Below are 19,633 nucleotides of genomic sequence, written 5' to 3' on the forward strand. Positions count from 1 at the left end.
ATAAAGTATTGGTCAGGATGGGGAACCATCTCAGCCTCTTCTCTGGATGTTTTGCAGAAGTTGGACCTTCTTATGGCAGTGTCAAAGCTAAACTGTATGCAGTCTTCTCCGAATTGTAGCTTGGTTTCTTCAGGAACCAGAAGTTGGAACCCAGAAGCAAAATCAAGAGTCAACCAAATGATGAGAGGAGGATCATTACCCCCCCCCCCCCAAAAGTCCCAAGGGAAGCCTGGTTCCAGGTGAGGAGCCTGGGTGGGTAAAGCCTGTCCATACCGGTCAATGTGAACCCTTTCTCTCGCTAGCCACACTCAGCTTTCAAACTGAATCCCTGACTTGTAGGGTCTCCCTGAATTTGCCCGTAAACATGCTCTGCACATGTTCAAGAGATATTTCTACCTGTAATTTTGGCGGGTCATGGCTCAGGCTGGCTGTACACAGTGCCACAGGTTCTGGGCCATGGCAAGCAACCTATGGCAGCTGCCTGTAGAAAATCTCAAGGGTTTGAGCAGAACTCCCTTCCCACTCAGTAGAGGAGCCCTTGAGGCCAAACGTCTATGAACTCGCTTCAACTTTCATTGACATTCGTTTGCATCATGGCCTAGTAGAGCATGTGCAGAATATGTCTCACTCACCTTTGGGGGGGAAAATTCAGGGAGACCCTATACATCAAGGATTTAGGACTCAAAATCAGAATGTGGGCTTTCCAGAAAGGCAAAGTAAACATCTCCACCATCGTCGTTTTGTCCAGGAATTACAGCCACAGTTCTGTACCCACTCAACTAGCGGAAAGGTCCTATTGAATGTAATAGGGCCTATCGCTACTTGCCATTCTTAGGATTGTGCTGTACCCATTGGTACTTGGGGGTCATTTCTAGGAGCCAAGCAGCCCTGTGAAAGTTTGAATGTGAGAGAAACAAAAACCTTTGTGGGGCTCAGAATGGTTTGCTTTGCATCCAGAAAACTCTCCTAAAACAGAGGCCAGCGATGGGTCTTCCTGGCTTTCTGATGGCTGTTTTTCCATGGAGCCAACGGCCAGAGAGCAGAGATCCACCAGCGAGAGGACGGTTGCAATGCACGCGTGTGCCAGGTGCTGTACCGTACGGAGAAGCATGGTAATGCCCATCTTTTACGACCCATAATGAGATAGACAAGGCAGAAATGGAAGGGAAGGGATGGTGAGCTTTGGGGATTCGTAGTGAGTGGCAGAGATGGTGGCGCAGAGGAGGAGAGGCTGAACTTTACCCATGCCGCGGAATTGGTGTCCCTTTCCCACGTTTTCTCTGTGTCACTTGCTCAATGCCAAAGCAAACCCGGGGCAAAGCGGCGCTCCTTCCCTGAATTTTTATGGGGTTTTTCACAATCCAGGAACGTTAATTAAACATCCTATCTTCACTCCCCAGCCATGAAGCGGAGCCCTTTCCCTTTTACCTAACGGTGGCGGAGGTGATCTATGTGGCTTCGAAGGTATCTTGCGCCTGATGTGCAGTTCCTTCCCTCTGCTGCTTTCCCTCTCTCTGCAAAGACATGCCTTGTGTGAGGGAAAGAAAGTTATTATTTTATAAAGAAGAAGGAAAGAATGCGAGGGAGGGTTCCTAGGTGTGTTGGGTAAATACACCTAAGCCGCTCTCTTTAAAACAAACGGACAGATTATTTACCCGATTAAATAGGTATTTTGCGCAGGTTGGGGGTTATTTTTTTCCCCCTTTAAACATCCTGTACTTGGCGGGTTGGTTTCTGGAAGGGCAGGACTCTCGTCTTCGACGGCGGAGGCAGGGAGGGAAAGCACAAAGCTCTTGCCAAACAGTTTGGGGGAATTCCTTTGGGTCCAGAAATGCAGGAGGCAAGAGACGGAGGGCTTTCCAAGTTTTTGGACTGGCATTTGTGCCACCATTTTGGAGGCCGTTTCCTTCTGCGGTGGATCTCTTTCAGGTGCAAAAGTAGGGAAACAGGGAAGAGGAAGAAGTGGGAGAGACAGAGGAATTCGGTCCCGATTTATTATTTTTAACATGGATCTCACTATTCGTGGATCAAAATGTCAAACTAAACTGTCCTTTGATTTTACAAATGGGGCTTGCAACAGAACGTTGCATTGTGGAGTGCTTCTGTTAAGGTTTCCAAGCAGCCCTGATCTTTTCCCAAGACACTCCGCTCCATTCCTCTTCTTCCCACTTTCTTCATTTGGTCAGTCATCGGTAGCTACTTGAACATGTTAATATTCGTAGTATGTTCCCGGGATGGATCCTCCCCATTTAACTCCCCCCCACCTCGCTTTAATACTTTTAGAAAACGTGGAATTGTAATGAATCTGCTATCACCTTTCCTTTGTGGCACCACTTTAGATAAGTAAGAAGAGTGGATCTAAGATTAGCGCTTCTCTTGTTGCTGTGTGTGCCTTCAATAATAATAATAATAATATTTATTTCTACCCCGCCTTTCCACAGTGTGATCAAGTCGTCTCTGATCCTAAGACAAACTTATCACCTTGGCAAGGCTTGTTCAGAAGTGGCTTGTCTTTGCCATCCTCTGGGGCTGAGAGAGTGCAACTTGCCGCAAGCCTCCCAGCAGATTCGAATTCTGGTCTCCAGAGTCATAGTCCAACACTCAAACCACATTAAGGCTGTTTTAAAGTGAGAAAATGGTGTATAGAGATAACACAAGATACTTGGAAAGGTTTCCCTTTGCCATAGCTTGCTATCTGTTAAGCTTTGTGCTGCAAACCTTGCCCTGAAGTTGCGAGTTCAGGTCAGGTAATAGGGCCTGGGAATACCAGATTAGTTGTTCTTGGCATATTTATAGTGCTTTAACTTGGACTGTTTTAGATTTGTACGCTGCCTTGAGTCCCTGGGAGGAAGGCGGGGTATAAATAAACATAAACATAAACATAAACATAAACATAAACATAATAATAATAATAATAATAATAATAATAATATCAATATCAGAGGCCCTTCTCCCAGGGGACCTAAAGATCCACAGTGCTACTGTTTGGGACTCTGAAGGGAATTCCTTCGTAGCCAAAGTGGCCATGGATGTCATTCCGGAAATGGTCAATAACTTGCCTTTTCTTGTGGAGTGTGGCATAGTTTACTCTTTAAAATGACCCAGAGCCATTTGCTGATAAAGACGGACCGCGGCGCATGGGAAACCTGGCTTATGGTGGCATCTCAATCCCTTTGGCAGTGCCTTCCTGGCGTGCCAATCTCAGTGTGCCCATAGTAAAGTGGGGCAAGGGGGACTAGTTTCACTGTCCGCATTCAGGAGTAGTGGCACTGCCCAGCAACCCACAGCATGCCAGTTCAAAAGGCCCAAGATACTCTGTGCCCCACCCTTTGTCTCCTATTGAACCCGGTGCTTGGAGGGAAGTAGATATTTCATGAGGCTACGATCTGATAGATGTGCATTTACCGATGAATGAGATAGTTGCCTGGGAGTCACCCTCAGACCCAGTTGACTCTCAGGGGAGTGCGGATGGACATCCTTGGCACAGTGCGTAATTGACTGGTGGAATGAGTTGCCACAGGATGTTGTGGCATTTGGTGACAGGGACGACTTTCCAAAGAGGTTACATGGATGTGTAGGTTGGCCTATGCGCAAGCGTCACCCAGGAGAGCTAAGAATAGAGCATTCAGAGGCACAAATATACCTCTGTTTATTTGACGCCAGGGACGAATGATGGCAGGAGAGTTGCTTTTGTTCATGCTGGGTGTGGACGTCTCAGGTGGCACGGTGCCAAAGCATAGGGACCCCAAGGGCCATCCAGTCCAACCCCATTCTGCCATGCAGGAACTCTCAATCCCAGCTCTTACTGTCAGGAAGCTCCTCCTAATGTTGAGCTGGGATCTCTTTTTCTATTGCTCTGTGTTCTAGTCTCTAGAGCTGCAGGAAACAAGCTTGCTCCCTGCTCAATGCGACTCCCCTTCAGATACTTAAACAGGGCTCTATCATACCCCCTCTTAACCTTCCCTTCTCCAGCTAAGGATCCCCTGCGTCTCCCTAAGTCTCTCTTCGTCGGGCCTCAGGGTTTCCACACCCTTCACTGAGGTGAGAGCATCTGACCCTCTGGCCCTTGAGGCCATTGTGTTTCTGAACCCCGGAGTGGCCATAGAAAGTATATAGAGTCTTGGGTGACACTCTCTCAGCCCTGGCCAAACCCTTTGGAAGAAGAGATGCCCAGGAGAGGCTTGATTGAAGGGCATCCTCCTCCCTCTGGTCTTGAAGCAAGAAGAAGACAGAGCCACGCGGAGGAGGAGGAGGAGGGGGCGTGGCGCCGAGGGGAGGGGCGTGGCCAGGGCTCCCTTGCCCTCCAATGGCGTGGTCCGCTTCCTCCCTGGCCCCGCCCCCGCCCCGCCCCCTGCGGGCTGCTGCTGCTGCGCGGCTTCCCCGGCGGTCCCTGGGTCCCTCTCTCTCTGTGTGGCTCCGGACGGGATGCTCCTGCTCTGCTCCCGGCGACGCTGCTGCCTGGCTCCTCCTGGGCGGCGCAACCGAGCCTGCTCCGGCTCCGGCTCCGGCTCCTCCGGCTCCTGCTCCTCCGGCTGGCTCTCTCGGCGCGGGAGGCTCCAGGAGCATGAAAGTGGACTACTTCCCCCAAGTGGGCTTCCGACTCGCCGACTATGGTCAGTCCCCGGGGCAGCCAGGGAGGGAGAGGGCCCTCTGGCTGAGGCTGAGAGAGTGGGACTGGGCCCAAGGGAAGGCAGGCCCCGGCCCTACGGCCCCCTCCTCCTCCTCCTCCTCCTCCTCCTCCTCCTCTGGTTTCTTTTCCAACTCTTCTTCTTCTTCCTCCTCCTCCTCCTCTTCTTTCTTTTCCTCCTCTTCCTGATCTTTCTTTTCCTCTTCTCCTACCACTTCTTTTCCTCCTCCTCCTCCTCCTCCTCTTCTTCTTCCTCTTCCTCCTCCTCTTCTTTTTCCTTTTCCTCTTCCTCCTCCTCTTCTTTTTCCTTTTCCTCTTCTTCCTCCTCTTCTTTTTCCTTTTCCTCTTCTTCCTCCTCTTCGTGATCTTCTTCTTGCCTTTCCTCTTCTTCTTCCTCTTCCTCCTTGATCCCCTTCTTTTCTTCTTCCTCCTCTTCCTCCTCCTCCTCCTTCTTCACCCCTTCTTTTCCTTCCTCCTCCTCCTCCTCCTCCTTTTCCTTCTTCTTCCTCCTCTTCCTCCATCCCCTTCTTTTCCTTCTTCCTCCTCCCCTTTTTTCATCCCCTTCTTTTTCCTTTTCCTCTTCTTCCTCCTCTGCTTTGTCTATTTGTTTTCCCCTCCATGTTTCCTTTTCCTCCCATCTTCTTGAAAAGACTTTCTCACTCTCTATACATAGTTTCTCTTTTCCTTTCGGAGTTCCTTTGGAGGGCTGCCTTTTCCCTCCTTTTGGGAAAACGATGATGATGATGATGATGATGATGATGATGATGATGATGATGATGATGATGGAAACCTCCTTTTAAAAAGGAAAGAAACTTTTCCGCTCCAAGCCTCTTTTTCTCTCGGTTCTTATTGGGAGCCTTCAAGTCCTTTCTGAGCTTTCCTTGCCAGGTTTTGCCCAGAGAGGGTTTGCCAAGGACTTCCCCTGAGGCTGAGAGAGTGTGACCTTTTGCCCAAGAGTGGGTTTCGAACTCTGGTCTCCAGACTCATTCAAACCCATAATCTGGTTTGACACCACTTTAAATGGCTCCTTGTTGTGGGAGGCTGGGATCTGTAGTTTGTTGTGGCCCCTATAATTTAGTTTGACACCCCTTTAACTCACAATGGTTCTGTGCTATGGAATGCTGGGATTTGTCGTTGTGGCAACAGTAATCTGGTTTGACAACGCTTGAACTGCCATGTTGTGGAATGCTGGAATTTGCAGTCGTGGTCCCAGCAGTCTGGCTTGAACTGCCATGCTATGGAATTCTGGGATTGTTGTGGTCCCAATCACCTGCTTTGACACCACTTGAACTGCCAGGGCTCCATGCCGTGGAAGTCTGGGAAGCATAGTTTGGCCCCATGGCAGCTCAAGCAGTGTCAAACTGGGTTGCTTCTGTTGTGGGGATGCATCCCACATTGGCATCTGGTAGGGAGAGCAAAAGTGGTGGGTCTCCTGCCTTGGCTTGTGGTTTCGGGGCCTGTCAGGTGCCAAAGGTCCCCTGGCTCTTTCGCTTTTCTTTTTGCTCTTGTACGGAAGTGGCTCCTTCCTCCTCCTCCTCCCCGTTTAACACCAGCGTTGTCACATCCGACTAAGAGACTTGTTTGTGGGTTGCCTTTTCAACTCTTTGCAGACTCTTAGGGGTCTTGCAGAGCATTGCATCTGTCTCCAGCATGTGACAGAAACCTTGTTGTTGTTGTTGTTGTGTGCCTTCGCATCATATCTGACTTGGGACAACCCACAGAGTATCCTTGGCAGATAGGTTTTGCAACTGTCATCCTCTGGCTGAGAGAGCGTCACTTGCGCGAGGTCAAACACTGTCTTTAACCTTGTTTTTACCTTGCTTTTATTATATATCCCCTTTCTACCTGGATGACCATAATAAAAACCAACTGAACTAAAAACTGCCCACGCTCGCCCAGTCGAGTTTCCATTTCCGAGCCAGAATTTGAACCCGGTTCTCCAGAGGGTCCCAAAGCTCAGACCACTGCGCCACGTCGAAACCCACCAAGTTTGTGATGTAGCTTTTGTGACACCTTTTGCTTGCTCCCTCTTTCAGTTCCTTCCTCCTCTTCATAGTATTATTATGATCATTTTCTCCCCATTCTCTGCCTCTTTCCCCCCTCTTTCCATGCGCTTCCCCCATATTCCTGTCCGCAAAGGTTGCCTGTCAGGTTCCTTGGTGCTGTCTAAATGAAAAGGCATTTTAATTGATTTGGGACAAGCCGGCTGACGGAGGAGGAGGAGGAGGAGGAGGCTGCTTATTACATTTAATGAGCCTTTCCTCGCACCCAGGGCTGCTGGTTTTGTTTTCCTCCTTTCTGGGATGGAGGGCCGCCCCATGCATTCCCACCTCCTTCTCCTCTCTTTCTGCTTTTCGGGTCGTGGCCTTTGGAGGTTCCCACGGATGGAGCTTGTGATGAGAAAATTCACGTCCGCATCCCAGTGGTCAGAAATGTCTTGGGCCCAACTCTTGCACAGCATTATAGGGTTGCTTTTTGTGGGTTTTTTGGACTGTGTGGCCATGTTCTCAAAGAGTTTATTCCCGACGTTTCGCCTGCATTTGTGGCTGGCATCTCCAGAGAACAAGAAGTCTTTTTTCCCTGAAGATGCCAGCCACAGATGCAGGCGAAACGTCAGGAATAAACTCTTCTAGAGCATGGCCACATCACCCGAAAAGCCCACAACAAACTATGGATGCCGGCCATGAAAGCCTTTTACTTTACACTGGTTAAAATACTGTCGGCCCTCCTTATCCTCAGGCTACACTCAAGCATCCACAGCTTGAAAATACTCTCATATATATATATATATATATATATAAATTCTCAGAGGCAAACTTTGATTTTGCCATTGATATAAGGGACGCCATTTTACTATAGCATTGTATTAAATGGGACTTGAACATCCATGGATTTTGTTATCCACAGAGGGTCCTGGAAACAGACCCCAGCGGATCACAAGGACCCACTGCTCTTCCAATGCTTTTTGCGAGTGCATACAAAAGTGTGAAGAACATTAAGGAATAACTTAATCAACAGTGATCTCACGGGTTGTTTTATCGCAGTCGAAACCACCTCTCCTGTCTTTGCCACCCCCAATATATACATATATTTAAAATGTAAACACACTAGGAGTTATCGGCCTCTGCGCAATGGTCTGACCTGTTTGAGACCATTAGTGCGGCATTTATTATTTCATAAGGCATCAGATTGTAATAAAAAATGGTTGATGATTGACTGGCCTCAACTTTGCACCTGTTATTTTGGTTGGAAAGCACAGCCCTGTGTGTGTGTGTGTGTGTGTGTGTGTGTTTTCTGTACGTTTTAAAATTTCATTTTATTTAATTACCGGTTTATTATGCCAGGAATTAAAAGCATCAGGAAAGGCTTTCATGTGCATTGTTTTGAAATGTCGGTTCTGGAATCATCTCGTCTTGGGCGTGTTTTTCGTTCTTTATTAGGTCAAGGGCTTTAATGCGTAGGCTTGAGATGTACTTGTTAAGGATGTGGCCGTGCGCCTCTTGTTTCCCTTTGGAGGCTGGACATTGGGATTTGGAAAGGAGTCGAGTGATTTGATGTCTCAGCCTTAAGAGGGGAAAAAACCTAATTGCTAGGGATTAGAACGACATTGCGCTACATTTTGTAGCACCTTTGGGACTCAATGAAAGAAAGAAGTTGGCAGCATGAGCTTTCCTAGACTTCCTCAGCCTACTTCCTCAGATGCATTCGGTCCGAATTAAGTAGAATTAAGTCTAGGAAAGCTCATGCTGCCAACTTTAGTCTCAAAGGTGCTTCCAGATCTCTCTGCATACTGATTCTACAGACAAACACGGCTATATCTTTGAATTGCGCTCCGTTCTGCAACCTTCCCAGGCCTCCTTCCAGTCTCTTTCCATTTTATGAACTCTCCAGTTTGGGAAATCAATCCATCCTGGAAACTCAACATAACTAAAACTTCATCAAAACTCCCACTTTGGTCCATGGCTGTGGACGGACTACCTGTTAGTAGTATTGAAGTTGAGCTCCGAAGGCCAAGGCACCGAGGTGGTGAAGGTTCCTCCGCCTTGTAAGCTTTGACACACTTGAAAATAAAATAACATAAAACACAAAAATACAAAGACAAACAAACAAGTGTACAAACAAACTGATTAAAATTATATTCATACCTATACACAAAAAGAAAAGATACACTTATTCTTATACATATCTTATACAAAAGTTCTTGTAGGAGTCTATTATATCTAATCCTAATATCATTGATCGGTGCATACTTTTCTATCTGTATGCTTATACCTGACTTCCTAGACTAGAAGAACTCCATGTTAATATGCCATTGTTTCTTAATCAAACTGTTCTTGTCTTTGCCCAGACAAAAAGATTTTAACCTGTTTTATCTTATTGCTTCTAATTTAATAGAGTCGGACCTCCTTATCCACTGATTTTTTTATCCATGGATTCAAGCATCCACAGCTTGAAAATGTTCCAAAAAAGTATAAATTCCAAATAGCAAACCTTGGTTTTCCATTTTACATAAGGGAAACCATTTTGCCGTGCCATTATATTTAATGGGACTTGAGTATCCACGCATTTTGTTATCCATGGGGGATCTTGGGACCAAAACCCAGCGGATAACAAGGGCCCACTGTATAGATAATTGCACATGGAATTGAATCAAATTTAACCACACACTTGTGGGCCTCCTACCTACACTTGCTGATTGAAAACATAGCTATTCTCTGTTCCGACCTGGAAGTCCATGGCTAAGCCATGGGAATGTGGGCCTTGGGATTTTGTGTTGAGGTCAGCATTACTCTCTCTCTGTGTGTGGGTAAACCCGCTTGTTGTGTTCTCGCTCGACACTCTTTATCTCTCTTTGGGACCCGCCAATCTCCTTGTGCCATTGAGACACACACTCCCTTTCAATGCCCTTTGAGCCATGTCTGGAAAGGTGCCAGGTGAGAGGCAAAAGAGTCGGGACAGTTGTTCCTCTTGCTGTGTGCCAATGGTTGCTTAAGTTGGAGTTGTTGCCACAGCTTTTTGCATTAACCCACATACTGTAAGTAACTTGGCAGGGATTGGTGCTGGGTTACAAGCCAACCATGTAACACAGGCATTTATTGATTTAGTTATTTTATTTGTATCCCACTTTCCAAGCATTGCAAGATTCGAGGTGGTCTAAAGGCTTTTACTGCACAACTAAAACGCCATCAATACAAAAGTTAAAAACCATTAAACAACACTTCAGTTTCAAACATAGAACGCTTACTTTTTAGCAGCCTAGTATAAACATTTTGCAGGTTAGTGGGAAAGAAGATGGTCAGAAAGTTCTGCCCCTCTTCTGATATGAAATGCTTGGTTCTCTTGGCTTACCAGGCAAATGCAATACTCTGGTGCCATCCATTTGCCCATATCATTATGGCAGCACAGAAAGGGCTAAATAAATAAAGATCTGTATGCTCCTTCTGTGCTCTTTCTGCTTCCTCCTTCTATTAACAGACTCCAGCATTCTAAAGAAATGGCTTTCTGTGACGTTCCTTTTTTAAAACTGATTGAGTGCATTTATGCCCCAGCTTTCTTCCACCCTGGAATGTGATATATAGTCAACCCTCCTAGTTTGTGGACGACAGGATGTTCACAGTCTTGAATTTCCACAGATGGAAACCCAGGAGGGACAAAATGGCATGCGTGCCCATGGCATGCGCGCCCATGGGCCACGCAGCCATTATACCCAATGGGGCTTGGATATTTGAGTTCTTCCAATTCCAAAACAGATCTCCAACAAATCAAGAGCCATTTAGTGGCCTTGCATCCAAACATTGAACAAATCCTGACCTGCTTAGCTATAAAAGGAGGCTGGTTTCAACTCACTTCTTCTCTCTGTGATAAATGGAGATATTCTAGCGTGGGGTGAGGGTAGTCTGTCTATGGTCGAGACCCAATAAAGACAATTCTGCAACTTTCAAGCTATTAGTGTACCAAGCAACTCAGCAGGCCACCATTTTCTTTATGCAATATCCTCTCGCGTTATTTTTCCCCCCATAGAATAAAATTAAGAGAGCGTATTCTGGGACTGTGAATAAGCAATAAACACACTCCAGTTCATGAGGAAGGAGGTGCCTATTCAATTTGCTTTTTATAAGTTGCACTCTCATTCTCAGTCGCCTAAAAACAAAATGTTTTCCTGGAATGATTCATCTTGGTTCCCTTCTTTCCTCTGCCATTGTGGGAAACGCTTGAGTACAGCATGATGGAATCACTTCTTATATATTATTATGTACTAGTGAGTGAGGCTTTCCAGATCTGATCTGCTTTTTTACTGGAACCCCAAGACCTACCAATGGGTTGTTGATGTTGTTGTTGTGTATTTTCAAGTCATTTCTGATTTACAGCGAACCACCGGGATATGATCTCTGGTCTCCAGAGTCATAGTCCAATGCTCAAACCACTATTCCACACTTGCTCTCAGCAGGAGCCTATTGCAAAAGATAAACCACTTGTTGTTGTTGTTCTTTCTTTGGACCCTCATTGTATGATCTGGATGTTGTTCTAGATCTAGAGGTTTGCAACCTGTTTTGGACTTCAGCACCCAGAAGCCTTTGCCAGCATGGTCAACTGGGAGATGAAGTCAAAAACATCTGGAGGATCAGAGGTTGAGGACCACTGTTCTAGATAAAGGGACATTTTCCCTTTATTTGAAGTCATTCTGGTGGGCCAGAGGGCATACCAACTCCTTTGGCACGCAGAGCCCTGAAAGCAGTGGTACCCAAACTTTGGTCCTCCAGATGTTTTGGACTTCAGCTCCCAGAATTCCTGGCTGTTGGCCAAGTTGGCTAGGGCATCTGGGAGTTGAAGTCCAAAACAACCTGAAGACCAAAGTTTGGAAACCTCTTCCTTAAAAGATGGACGAGAACATGTTGGCCTTCCCAATACTGTCAGGATGGCGAGCCTCAACATACCAATGTCAGCTCTAAAGCCATATGTTCCCCAGCTGTGTTTTAAAGTTGTGTTATTGTTAGGGATCGTTCTCTCTGCAACTTGATTATTTGTTTCATATTGGCATTTGAAATAAAAAAAATAAGTCAAAAAGTGATCCAACAAGTAGAGAGGCATCAACCGCCAGCGCATTTTTCATCCGCTTCCTACCATGCCATAGTTATGGCCCAAATGACTTTCCTAGAAATTAAGGTCGTCCAATAAACCAGATGCTCTTCACATTTAAGGCTTCCAAGAGAGAGTCCTTGCTCACACAATGCATAGGTTATTCGAACATACCATCCCAAAAATGTGCGAAACAAAGTCTCAAAGAGAACAGAGGTCCATCAACAGATACTAGCCGTTGTTTCAAGCTCTTGAGATTAGTATATTAGGCTTCTGGTCTGGATCATCTTACTTTCCTCTGATTTAGAGCCTCTTTCTTGTCCATTTGAGTGGGCAAGAGATGTCTTATGAGGCTAATACGCTCTTCCTTCCCATAATAGTGAGCCCTGCCTTCACTCACAGTAACAAGATCTTGGTATTTTCTTGTCTGCCGAACCAGACATTTTCAGAGGAGAATCATTCTCTTGGCTTCTAATTCTTCCAAACCAGGAACTGGACAGTTGAATGTTGCTTTTGCAGAGCAGCCTTGGGCCTTGGAAAGAGAGAAAGGGAAGAAGAGAAGATGTTTTCCGCCTTTCTCTTTCATCCTCTGTCGTTCGTCCCTTCAAAGGGTGCCATTCCTTTGATGGATTTGTTCTGTAGCCCTCAGTACCCTTTAAAGTAAGTGGGACCTGGTGCCCTTTCATATTATACAACTGAAGAACTATGGTTCCAGTTTAGCTACTATGGAAACATCCTATGAAATCCAGAGAGCTCTAGTGTCAGACTACAAACCCCAAGGCTCTGTAGGATTCAACCATGGCCATTAAAGTAGTATCAAAAGTGTTATAATTGTGAAGTATGGAGGGGCCCCTAGTCAAGAATCAGTTTTGGGAATCCATGTCTGATTTATCCTGACCCAGGAACAGTAAGCATAAGAGAAGGGCAGGTCTCTGCATCTCAGAGCACCAGCCAAGTTGGCAGCTTTCAAGGGTGACATCTTCAAAATGGCCACCCTCCTGACCGAAGAGGCGGTCAAGGAGCCAGCTACCCTCGCCTTTCCACTTTAGGACACAACAAGCAAGGGACGGGCAACTCTGGCGTTATCTAACTCGAATGTCCACCGGTCCCAATCCCGTTTGGCCGTGCGCATGTGCACCGTGCGCCTACGCAACCCTCTGGTTCACTGCGGACCGGATCAATTTGGACGTCTTCAGCAATAAAAAATGCCGATGTCGTCCTAATTCACCAAGCCCCGAGATGACAGCAAATTTACATTTTTTAATTAAACTAGCAGCCAGTTTTTATGAGAGGGGGCTGGGTTATGCAAATCAAATGGTTGTGTACGAAAGATTAGGAGAGTTTGGGAATAAATTCCACAAATGCTAATAAAAAGAGAGAGAGAATGAGAGAGAGAGAGAAAGAGGGACATTGTTCCATTAGCCCCTTTTAGACTGATTTCCCTGGAGAGGAGCAATGGGAGGGGGTCCGGGGGTTGTGGGGAGGGCGCTAAGACAGGTAACATTAATTTTTAGGATCGAAGGCTCTCCTGGATGGAGACCCTTCCCAGAGGAACATGATACTTGGGCATCAAAGGAGGGGGAAAGTTATTAGCTGTTGCATTGATGCCATGATCCCACTGAGACCTGCCAAGTTTAGCACTGCAGAAGACTCCTGCAAACATCCATGTTTGGGACACATCTCTGCATGAAGTGAGGATGTGGTTTTTACACACTGAAGTCATGGCAGTTCTGCTACCAGTTTCTGGTCCTGGCCTGACGTTCGGCCCTGGCATATGCATCCATGACCAGCAGTGTGGCATGTGTTGGAGCCAGCAGAGTTTGGAGTGGCATGGACATTTGGGTGAAACTGAAGGGCTCCCTAAACTTCATGGTGAAGTTGGGGAGATTCCTGTAGGGTTATGCCTGAGGATTCTGAACTCTACTTGCCCTCCACTTCTGCTGTTTTTGCATTTGCAGTATGTAGCCAGTGAGCTGTAGGGCATACCTGCAGCTGTCCTTTTTATTACTCTTTATGAATGTACACAATGTTTGCATTGTGCAGTATTTGCATTGTGCAGAGTTCTTCAATTACCTAACACCTTGCAAGGTAGGCCACTACAGTTTGTACTTTTTGGTTAGGCAATTGAGTCTGGCTATCTATCTATCTATCTATCTATCTATCTATCTATCTATGATTCAGGATGGCTGTAACCAGGGATTTGTTGGCAGTAAGTCAGTGCGATAACATTTCAAGGTGGGGAGATAGCCGTGAGAATAGAGTTGTTGTTGTTGTTGTTGTTGTTATTATTATTATTTCTACCCCACCTCTCTAACAAGATCGAGGTGGCTTACATCAATAAAATCCATACACTACAATAAAATAAATCCCACTATCCCCTCCCTCTTCTATACAAACGCTACGGTTTAAGTCAGACCAAATACAAAATCCACAGCTGAGATGACCTTTATCAGGGCCAGGCAAAAAGAATACGAGAACTTGCATACTCTTTTGTGATATTTTGGTTGGTTCTAAAAAAGGCAGAACATAGAAATGTTACTTTCTTGGACTGCATCTTCCAGAATCCTCCAGGCAGCATGGCCAGTGGTTATTCTGGCTAGGGGATTCTGGGAGATGTGGTCCAAAAAGAAACTGAAGTTTGGGTGTAAGTCTGGTTGAAGGCAGAGGGTTTCTGCCAGTCTCCGAACCATGAAGAACACTGGGCCAAGCCAGTTACAGCTGAGAAATCCCAGAAGGAGGAAGGCATGGCGGAGAAGCCCTCCATCTTCTTTGTCCACCCAGAATAACTTGAAAGCCTAGGCCTTTCAACCTGTGATCACACTTGGAGAAATTCCAGCGACGTGGGTTGTTGGCATTTGACACTTTGCACACCAAAGTGCCAGCGACGATCATGACAGTCACAAATGAGGAACGTAGACAGTGACGCTGACAGGAAAAGATCCGCACACTCATGCGCACTCACACATGTATATTTTGAAATGCCCCATTTGGAAGGCGCTTGGCATAGAGTCCTGCCTATTTCAGAGCTCTGGGAGGCATCACTGCTGTTGCTGCTGTTCCTGCATGATGGTTCCAGCAGAATGCAGGAATTGGTCTGGAAAGGGTGCCCCATTGGCATGGTGAGCCAAGCTGAGCTGGTGTCAGCTGGTGCAAGCTAGAGAGAAGAAGCGAAAGCATTGCCAAGCCTGGGAAGCCGTTTGAGTTTCCAATCCCGGGGCAGTTTCATGCTCGAGATAAATGCCAAGCAGCCCTTGCAGGCTGGAGCGAGAATGAGGGTGGAGGGAAGAGAGCTTGCCAGGGCTCAGAGCGCAGGCATGGAGGAGGTTGGGTGTTGGGCCGCTCGGGGCTCAGCTTCCCCTTGGGGTTGCTTGCCAGAGAGGAGAGCTGGCTGGTATCCCGGTGCCCTGCTTCCTTTCTTTCTGTGCGGGTGCAAAATGATGAGTCACTTGCATGAATGCGAATTCCTTGAAGTGTTCACCAAGGCAAGTTGGCTCTTGTGAAGTGTGCTCCAGGAAGATGCCATAGCTCAGTGGTAGAACACCAGCATTGTATACAGAGGTCCCAGCTTGAGTCTCGAGCATCTTCTGGTAGAGTCGAAGGCTTTCATGGATGGCATCCATAGTTTTTTGTGGGTTTTTTGGGCTCTGTGGCCATGTTCTAGAAGAGTTTCTTCCTGATGTTTCGCCAGTATCTGTGGCTGGCATCTTCAGAGAATGCTCCCGGTACGTTTGGAAAAACGCCTCTCTTAAGCCCTGGAGACCCTCTGAGACTCATTGATTCCCAAACTTTGGTCTTCCAAGTGCTTTGGACTTCAGTTCCCAGAAGCTGCAACCAGCTTGGCCAACAATCAGGGATTCTGGGGGCTCAAGTCCAAAGCATCTGGAAAACCAAAGTTTGGGAACCACTGTGCAAAGTGTGGACAGTACCAGGCTACAGAGAGCAATGCTCAGGGTAACCCAAATGCCTGTGTTTCTGTGCTGCAAGATCACATCCAGCCCACTAGTGTTATCTGGAGATGAATGGAGTGTTGCATATTTTCATCCTGACAGTGTCATGCACATTTGCTACACTGCACGGGCCAAAGGTTAAGACAGTCAGGTGCACCAGTGCATTTGTAGTATGCAGCTTTGCATGCATGCTCCCCTGCACATATAAACCAGTCTGCCACATTCAAGATGTTAATTGTAGCATTTTAAATGATGGCTCTGTTGTGTTTCCAGTTGCGATTTGCTAGCTACTGGGGCAAATGAATGAGATCCAGAGCATACAGTGGTCAAGATAAGTTTGGGGGCAGGAGCCAGAGTTGTTCCTAGTAGTTGCTTACCAAGATGGGAATCTTGTGGAAGAATTTATTGGCCATCTCTTTTCATGAGGTCTATAAAGGTCCAGATGGGGACATAATTCCTAGCTCACATCCATATGCCATTGACACCAGTGGAGGAGTGGTGGGAATCAACCAAAGAACAGAGCTGTTTGCACTTAGATTTGCTCCGGCTATTGTAAATTTCCATATGCTCTGAGTAACTTTTTTATGTTTTTAAAAATGAGCTTACTCTTTATTATCTTTCTGGGTGTGTCTCTAATGCCAGGTTGGTAGTGCGAGAGATTAAATGGTGTTGATTCTGGGCATTCGCACTGAACTTTGGGAGAGGTCTTCTCCCTTGTTTTTCAGCAGACCTTACTGATGTTCTACCCTCTTGCTACTGTTTCAGGAGAAAGGGATTCAGGGGCAGCAGCTTCTCCGTTGTAGCATTTCTGTGCTAGAGTGGCTTAGAAAAGAAGCAACCACCGTCTAAATAATTTTAAACACTAATGAAAGCTTCACTAAATGCTGCAAAGTAGTATTGGGGAGAGCTTTGCTACTCGCCAGTGACATTACAGTAAAGGGTCCATAGCATCCGTTTCTCAGCCTTCTGTTGTCATTGGTGTGGTGTCCAATGGTGGGAAGAAAGGGAATAGCACTTTCCCACTGACTGGCAGAATGGTTTAAGCGTTGAGGAAATGCAATATCCCCACAACTGGCATGCATCCCCTTGCATTCGGCACCAGATCTCTCCACAACAAGTGCACATAATTTGCATGGTAAGGTGATATCCTGGAAAGGACCCAAAACAGTTCCTTGCGTAGTGGGCCTTTGTGAGTTGCGTGCTGTTTCCGTGGATGCAAAAGAAGGCACCGCAGAAGGGCATATTTCATGCCAGACTGAGAACCCTTTCCGCTTGCAAAGTGTCAGACACATCCTTTAAGAGGTAGGCTGCTGATGTTCCCTTTTCATGGATGGGAACTTAAGGATCAGAGTTGAGCCTAACTTGATGACTATCCATAGAAGTCCAAGATCTAGCCATATTAGTCTGTAGAATAGTATGTAGAGACATCTTGTAGACTAACTTTGAAGCTAACTAAAGAAAGTTTGCTTCCTTTAAGTTTAAATCTACTTCCTTAGATGCATCTGAGGAAGTAGAGTGTAGTCTACGAAAGCTCCTGCTGCCAACTTCTTTCTTTCAGTGAGTCCCAAAGGTGCTCCAGGATCTCTCTACATATTGATGACTATCCCTTACACAACTCATTGTGGGGACGCTGATGACTCTAATATCAAATTCTAGCTAGGATTTGGAAGCAGTCTGTTCCAAGACAGCATTTCTCAGGCAGAACTTCTACATTCTCCCTCAAACCATTGTGTCAAAGTGCAATGGAAAACTGTGGGTATCTGACGAAATGGGCATGCTCTTGTAAATCAGGCCTGTATTCTTTCCAAATAAAATCCAGATTTCTAGTGCTTGGACCGCGCTAGTACTCTGGATGAATCAAGTTTGGAAGTGACATTGGCTTTTTCCCAAATTCCTTCCTACCCTTTATAGGTTTCCCTTTTCTGCCCCTCTCCAACTCAGTCTGTACTGGCACCTTCTCGGCCTCAGCCTTAAAGACCTGGACGATCAGGATCTGGTTTTTGGCAAGGCCTTGCCCTTCTTTGGAGGAGGCGAATTGGTGATGTCACCTGTTTGCCTTGGTTTTGTTTTCTAGTTGGGTTTCTTTGCTCATTCGTTTTTTAGTTTGTTTTCCCAAGAACACTTTGTGCCATGAGGCGCATCCGCCAGCCAAGTCTTGTGATGGGAAACTGGTTGACGGAGGGTGCTCCAAACTGGTTTTGGTCTCCTCGCTTTCTGGATGGAGGGTTGACTGTGGAAATGAAACTTTAGCACTTGGACAGCCCAGCTGCAATATTCACATTGCTCTCTTCAACTGACATCTCTTGCTTCAAACTACTTTTTCCAAACTTATCCTTGCTTGTCCTTGCAACCTTTTTTCATTTCCATCATGTTTGCATTGTTCTCCTGTAATCTACCCCAAGCCTTGGCTGGAAACAACTTGATGCGGCCATCAAACCTACCCTGAAACATTGCCAGATGCAGCAGAACCTGTCCTCTCCTTCCCTGGTTAAGAAATGCATTTGAGACCATTTCAATTGGTTTCTTTGGAGAAGGGCAGATCATGCCTGCCATTTGGGGTGACTTCAGGCAACGGATTTTAGCGTGTCATGAAGCGGCAGCAAATTATTAGTTATCTTATTCGTTAATTATTGTCGAAGTTCCTCTCTCAAGGAGAGGCCCTCTGGGATTTCTGCAAAATAGGTCAAAATATGGAGCCATTGTAGTGTAATGGTTTGAGGGTTAGACTCTGGGACACTGGGAAACCAGGGTTCAAATCCCACTCAGCTGTGGAAAACCCACTGGGTGATCTTGAGCAAGTTATACTCCCTCAGTTTAGTGGGAGGCCATGACAAACCTCTGAATGAACCCTTGGAGAGTCAGCATTGACCTGAAGGCACATAACAACAATAAGAAAGCGTTGGTACTCTCAAACATGCCTTGGAGAGGCAGACACCATTTGCTTGTCTGCCTCAGGAAGCCAGGTATATTGAGCTAATGATTAATAATAATAATAATAATAATAAATGTATTTATACCCTGGTCACCCATTCTTCTTGTCTTGCCATACCCATGGGGAAAACATATACTTAAACATCAAGCTTTGGAAGCCAGCCTCTGTTCCTCTCCAATTCCCCAATTCTCTTGCCCTATGGCTAGGCTGGAACTCTTTTCCTCCTTCAGCTTCCAAAGTATTGCCGCCTCTTGTTTTCTTTAAGCTCATTGTGGATTGCCTTGAAATGTGTATCTGAGGTAGGGCTAAATGACTCCAAACCAAAGCAGGTTGATCTTTGTCAGCCCTATTGAGTTACTGCCTTTTCTGGAATAACCTCAAAGCATGGTTGACCATGGTCGTCTTCTCCCTACTTTACCTGCGCAACCCCACTATGATGATGGTGAGGCTGAGACTTTGGCCCAAGGTAACCCAATGCATTTTCTGGCTCAGCAGAGACTTGAACTGGGATTTCCCCAGGCTGGCAATGTAACCTGGTGACCATTGTTGAGTCCTAAAACCGTCCAAGTGGAGACCACTCACATATGCCAAGATGTACACATCTTGAAAAGGCACTCACTGTGTGTTGTTGTTGCTGATATGTACCTTCAGGTCATTGTCGACCTGCAGCAAACTTAACTCCTCCAAACTCATGGCAAAGTTTTTTCCTTTTTAAGCACAACGTTTTCATGGAGCTTTGGGCCTTCCTCTGAGGCTGCGATAGTGTGACTTCCCCACGGTCCCCTGCCATGTTTTCACAGCCGGACGGGGATTTGAACCCTTGACTTCCCGCAGTTCTAGTCCAACGCTATAAGCCCGTATCCCACTCCGGTTCCTGCCACTGGATGCGGGAAGCCCCAAGATCCCCCACAAAATGAAAAGCGCCGCAAAATGAAAAGGGCCGCACACAACCCTTCAAAATGGCTGCCGCCGAACAGCCAAAGTGTGTCGGCTGTTGAAACCGGCCCTCAATGTGACTTTGGACGGAGTGGGTCATCCTCTCCCTCCCCA

At 46.4% G+C, this 19,633-nt stretch overlaps 1 protein-coding gene across 5 annotated transcripts in view; it reads left to right on the forward strand.

The window, feature by feature from the left end:
* LOC149307654 (zinc finger protein castor homolog 1-like) overlaps positions 1 to 19,633 on the forward strand; it is a 246,181-nt gene that overhangs the window by 131,619 nt on the left and 94,929 nt on the right. For 4 of the 5 annotated variants that reach the window (XM_089534168.1, XM_089534172.1, XM_089534171.1 and 1 more), the window contains exon 1: positions 4,425 to 4,613. The exons of the other annotated variant lie outside the window; for it this stretch is intronic. In XM_089534168.1, coding sequence (XP_089390294.1) covers positions 4,565 to 4,613 — 49 coding nt within the window. In that variant the 5' untranslated portion in view covers positions 4,425 to 4,564. Of the gene's footprint in view, positions 1 to 4,424; positions 4,614 to 19,633 lie in introns of those variants that run through there. 5 annotated transcript variants of the gene reach the window in all.

Source organism: Sceloporus occidentalis, unplaced genomic scaffold, assembly GCF_023333645.1.
Source record: "Sceloporus occidentalis isolate IW3139 unplaced genomic scaffold, rSceOcc1.0.p SCAF_8, whole genome shotgun sequence".
NCBI classification, from domain to species: domain Eukaryota; kingdom Metazoa; phylum Chordata; class Lepidosauria; order Squamata; family Phrynosomatidae; genus Sceloporus; species Sceloporus occidentalis.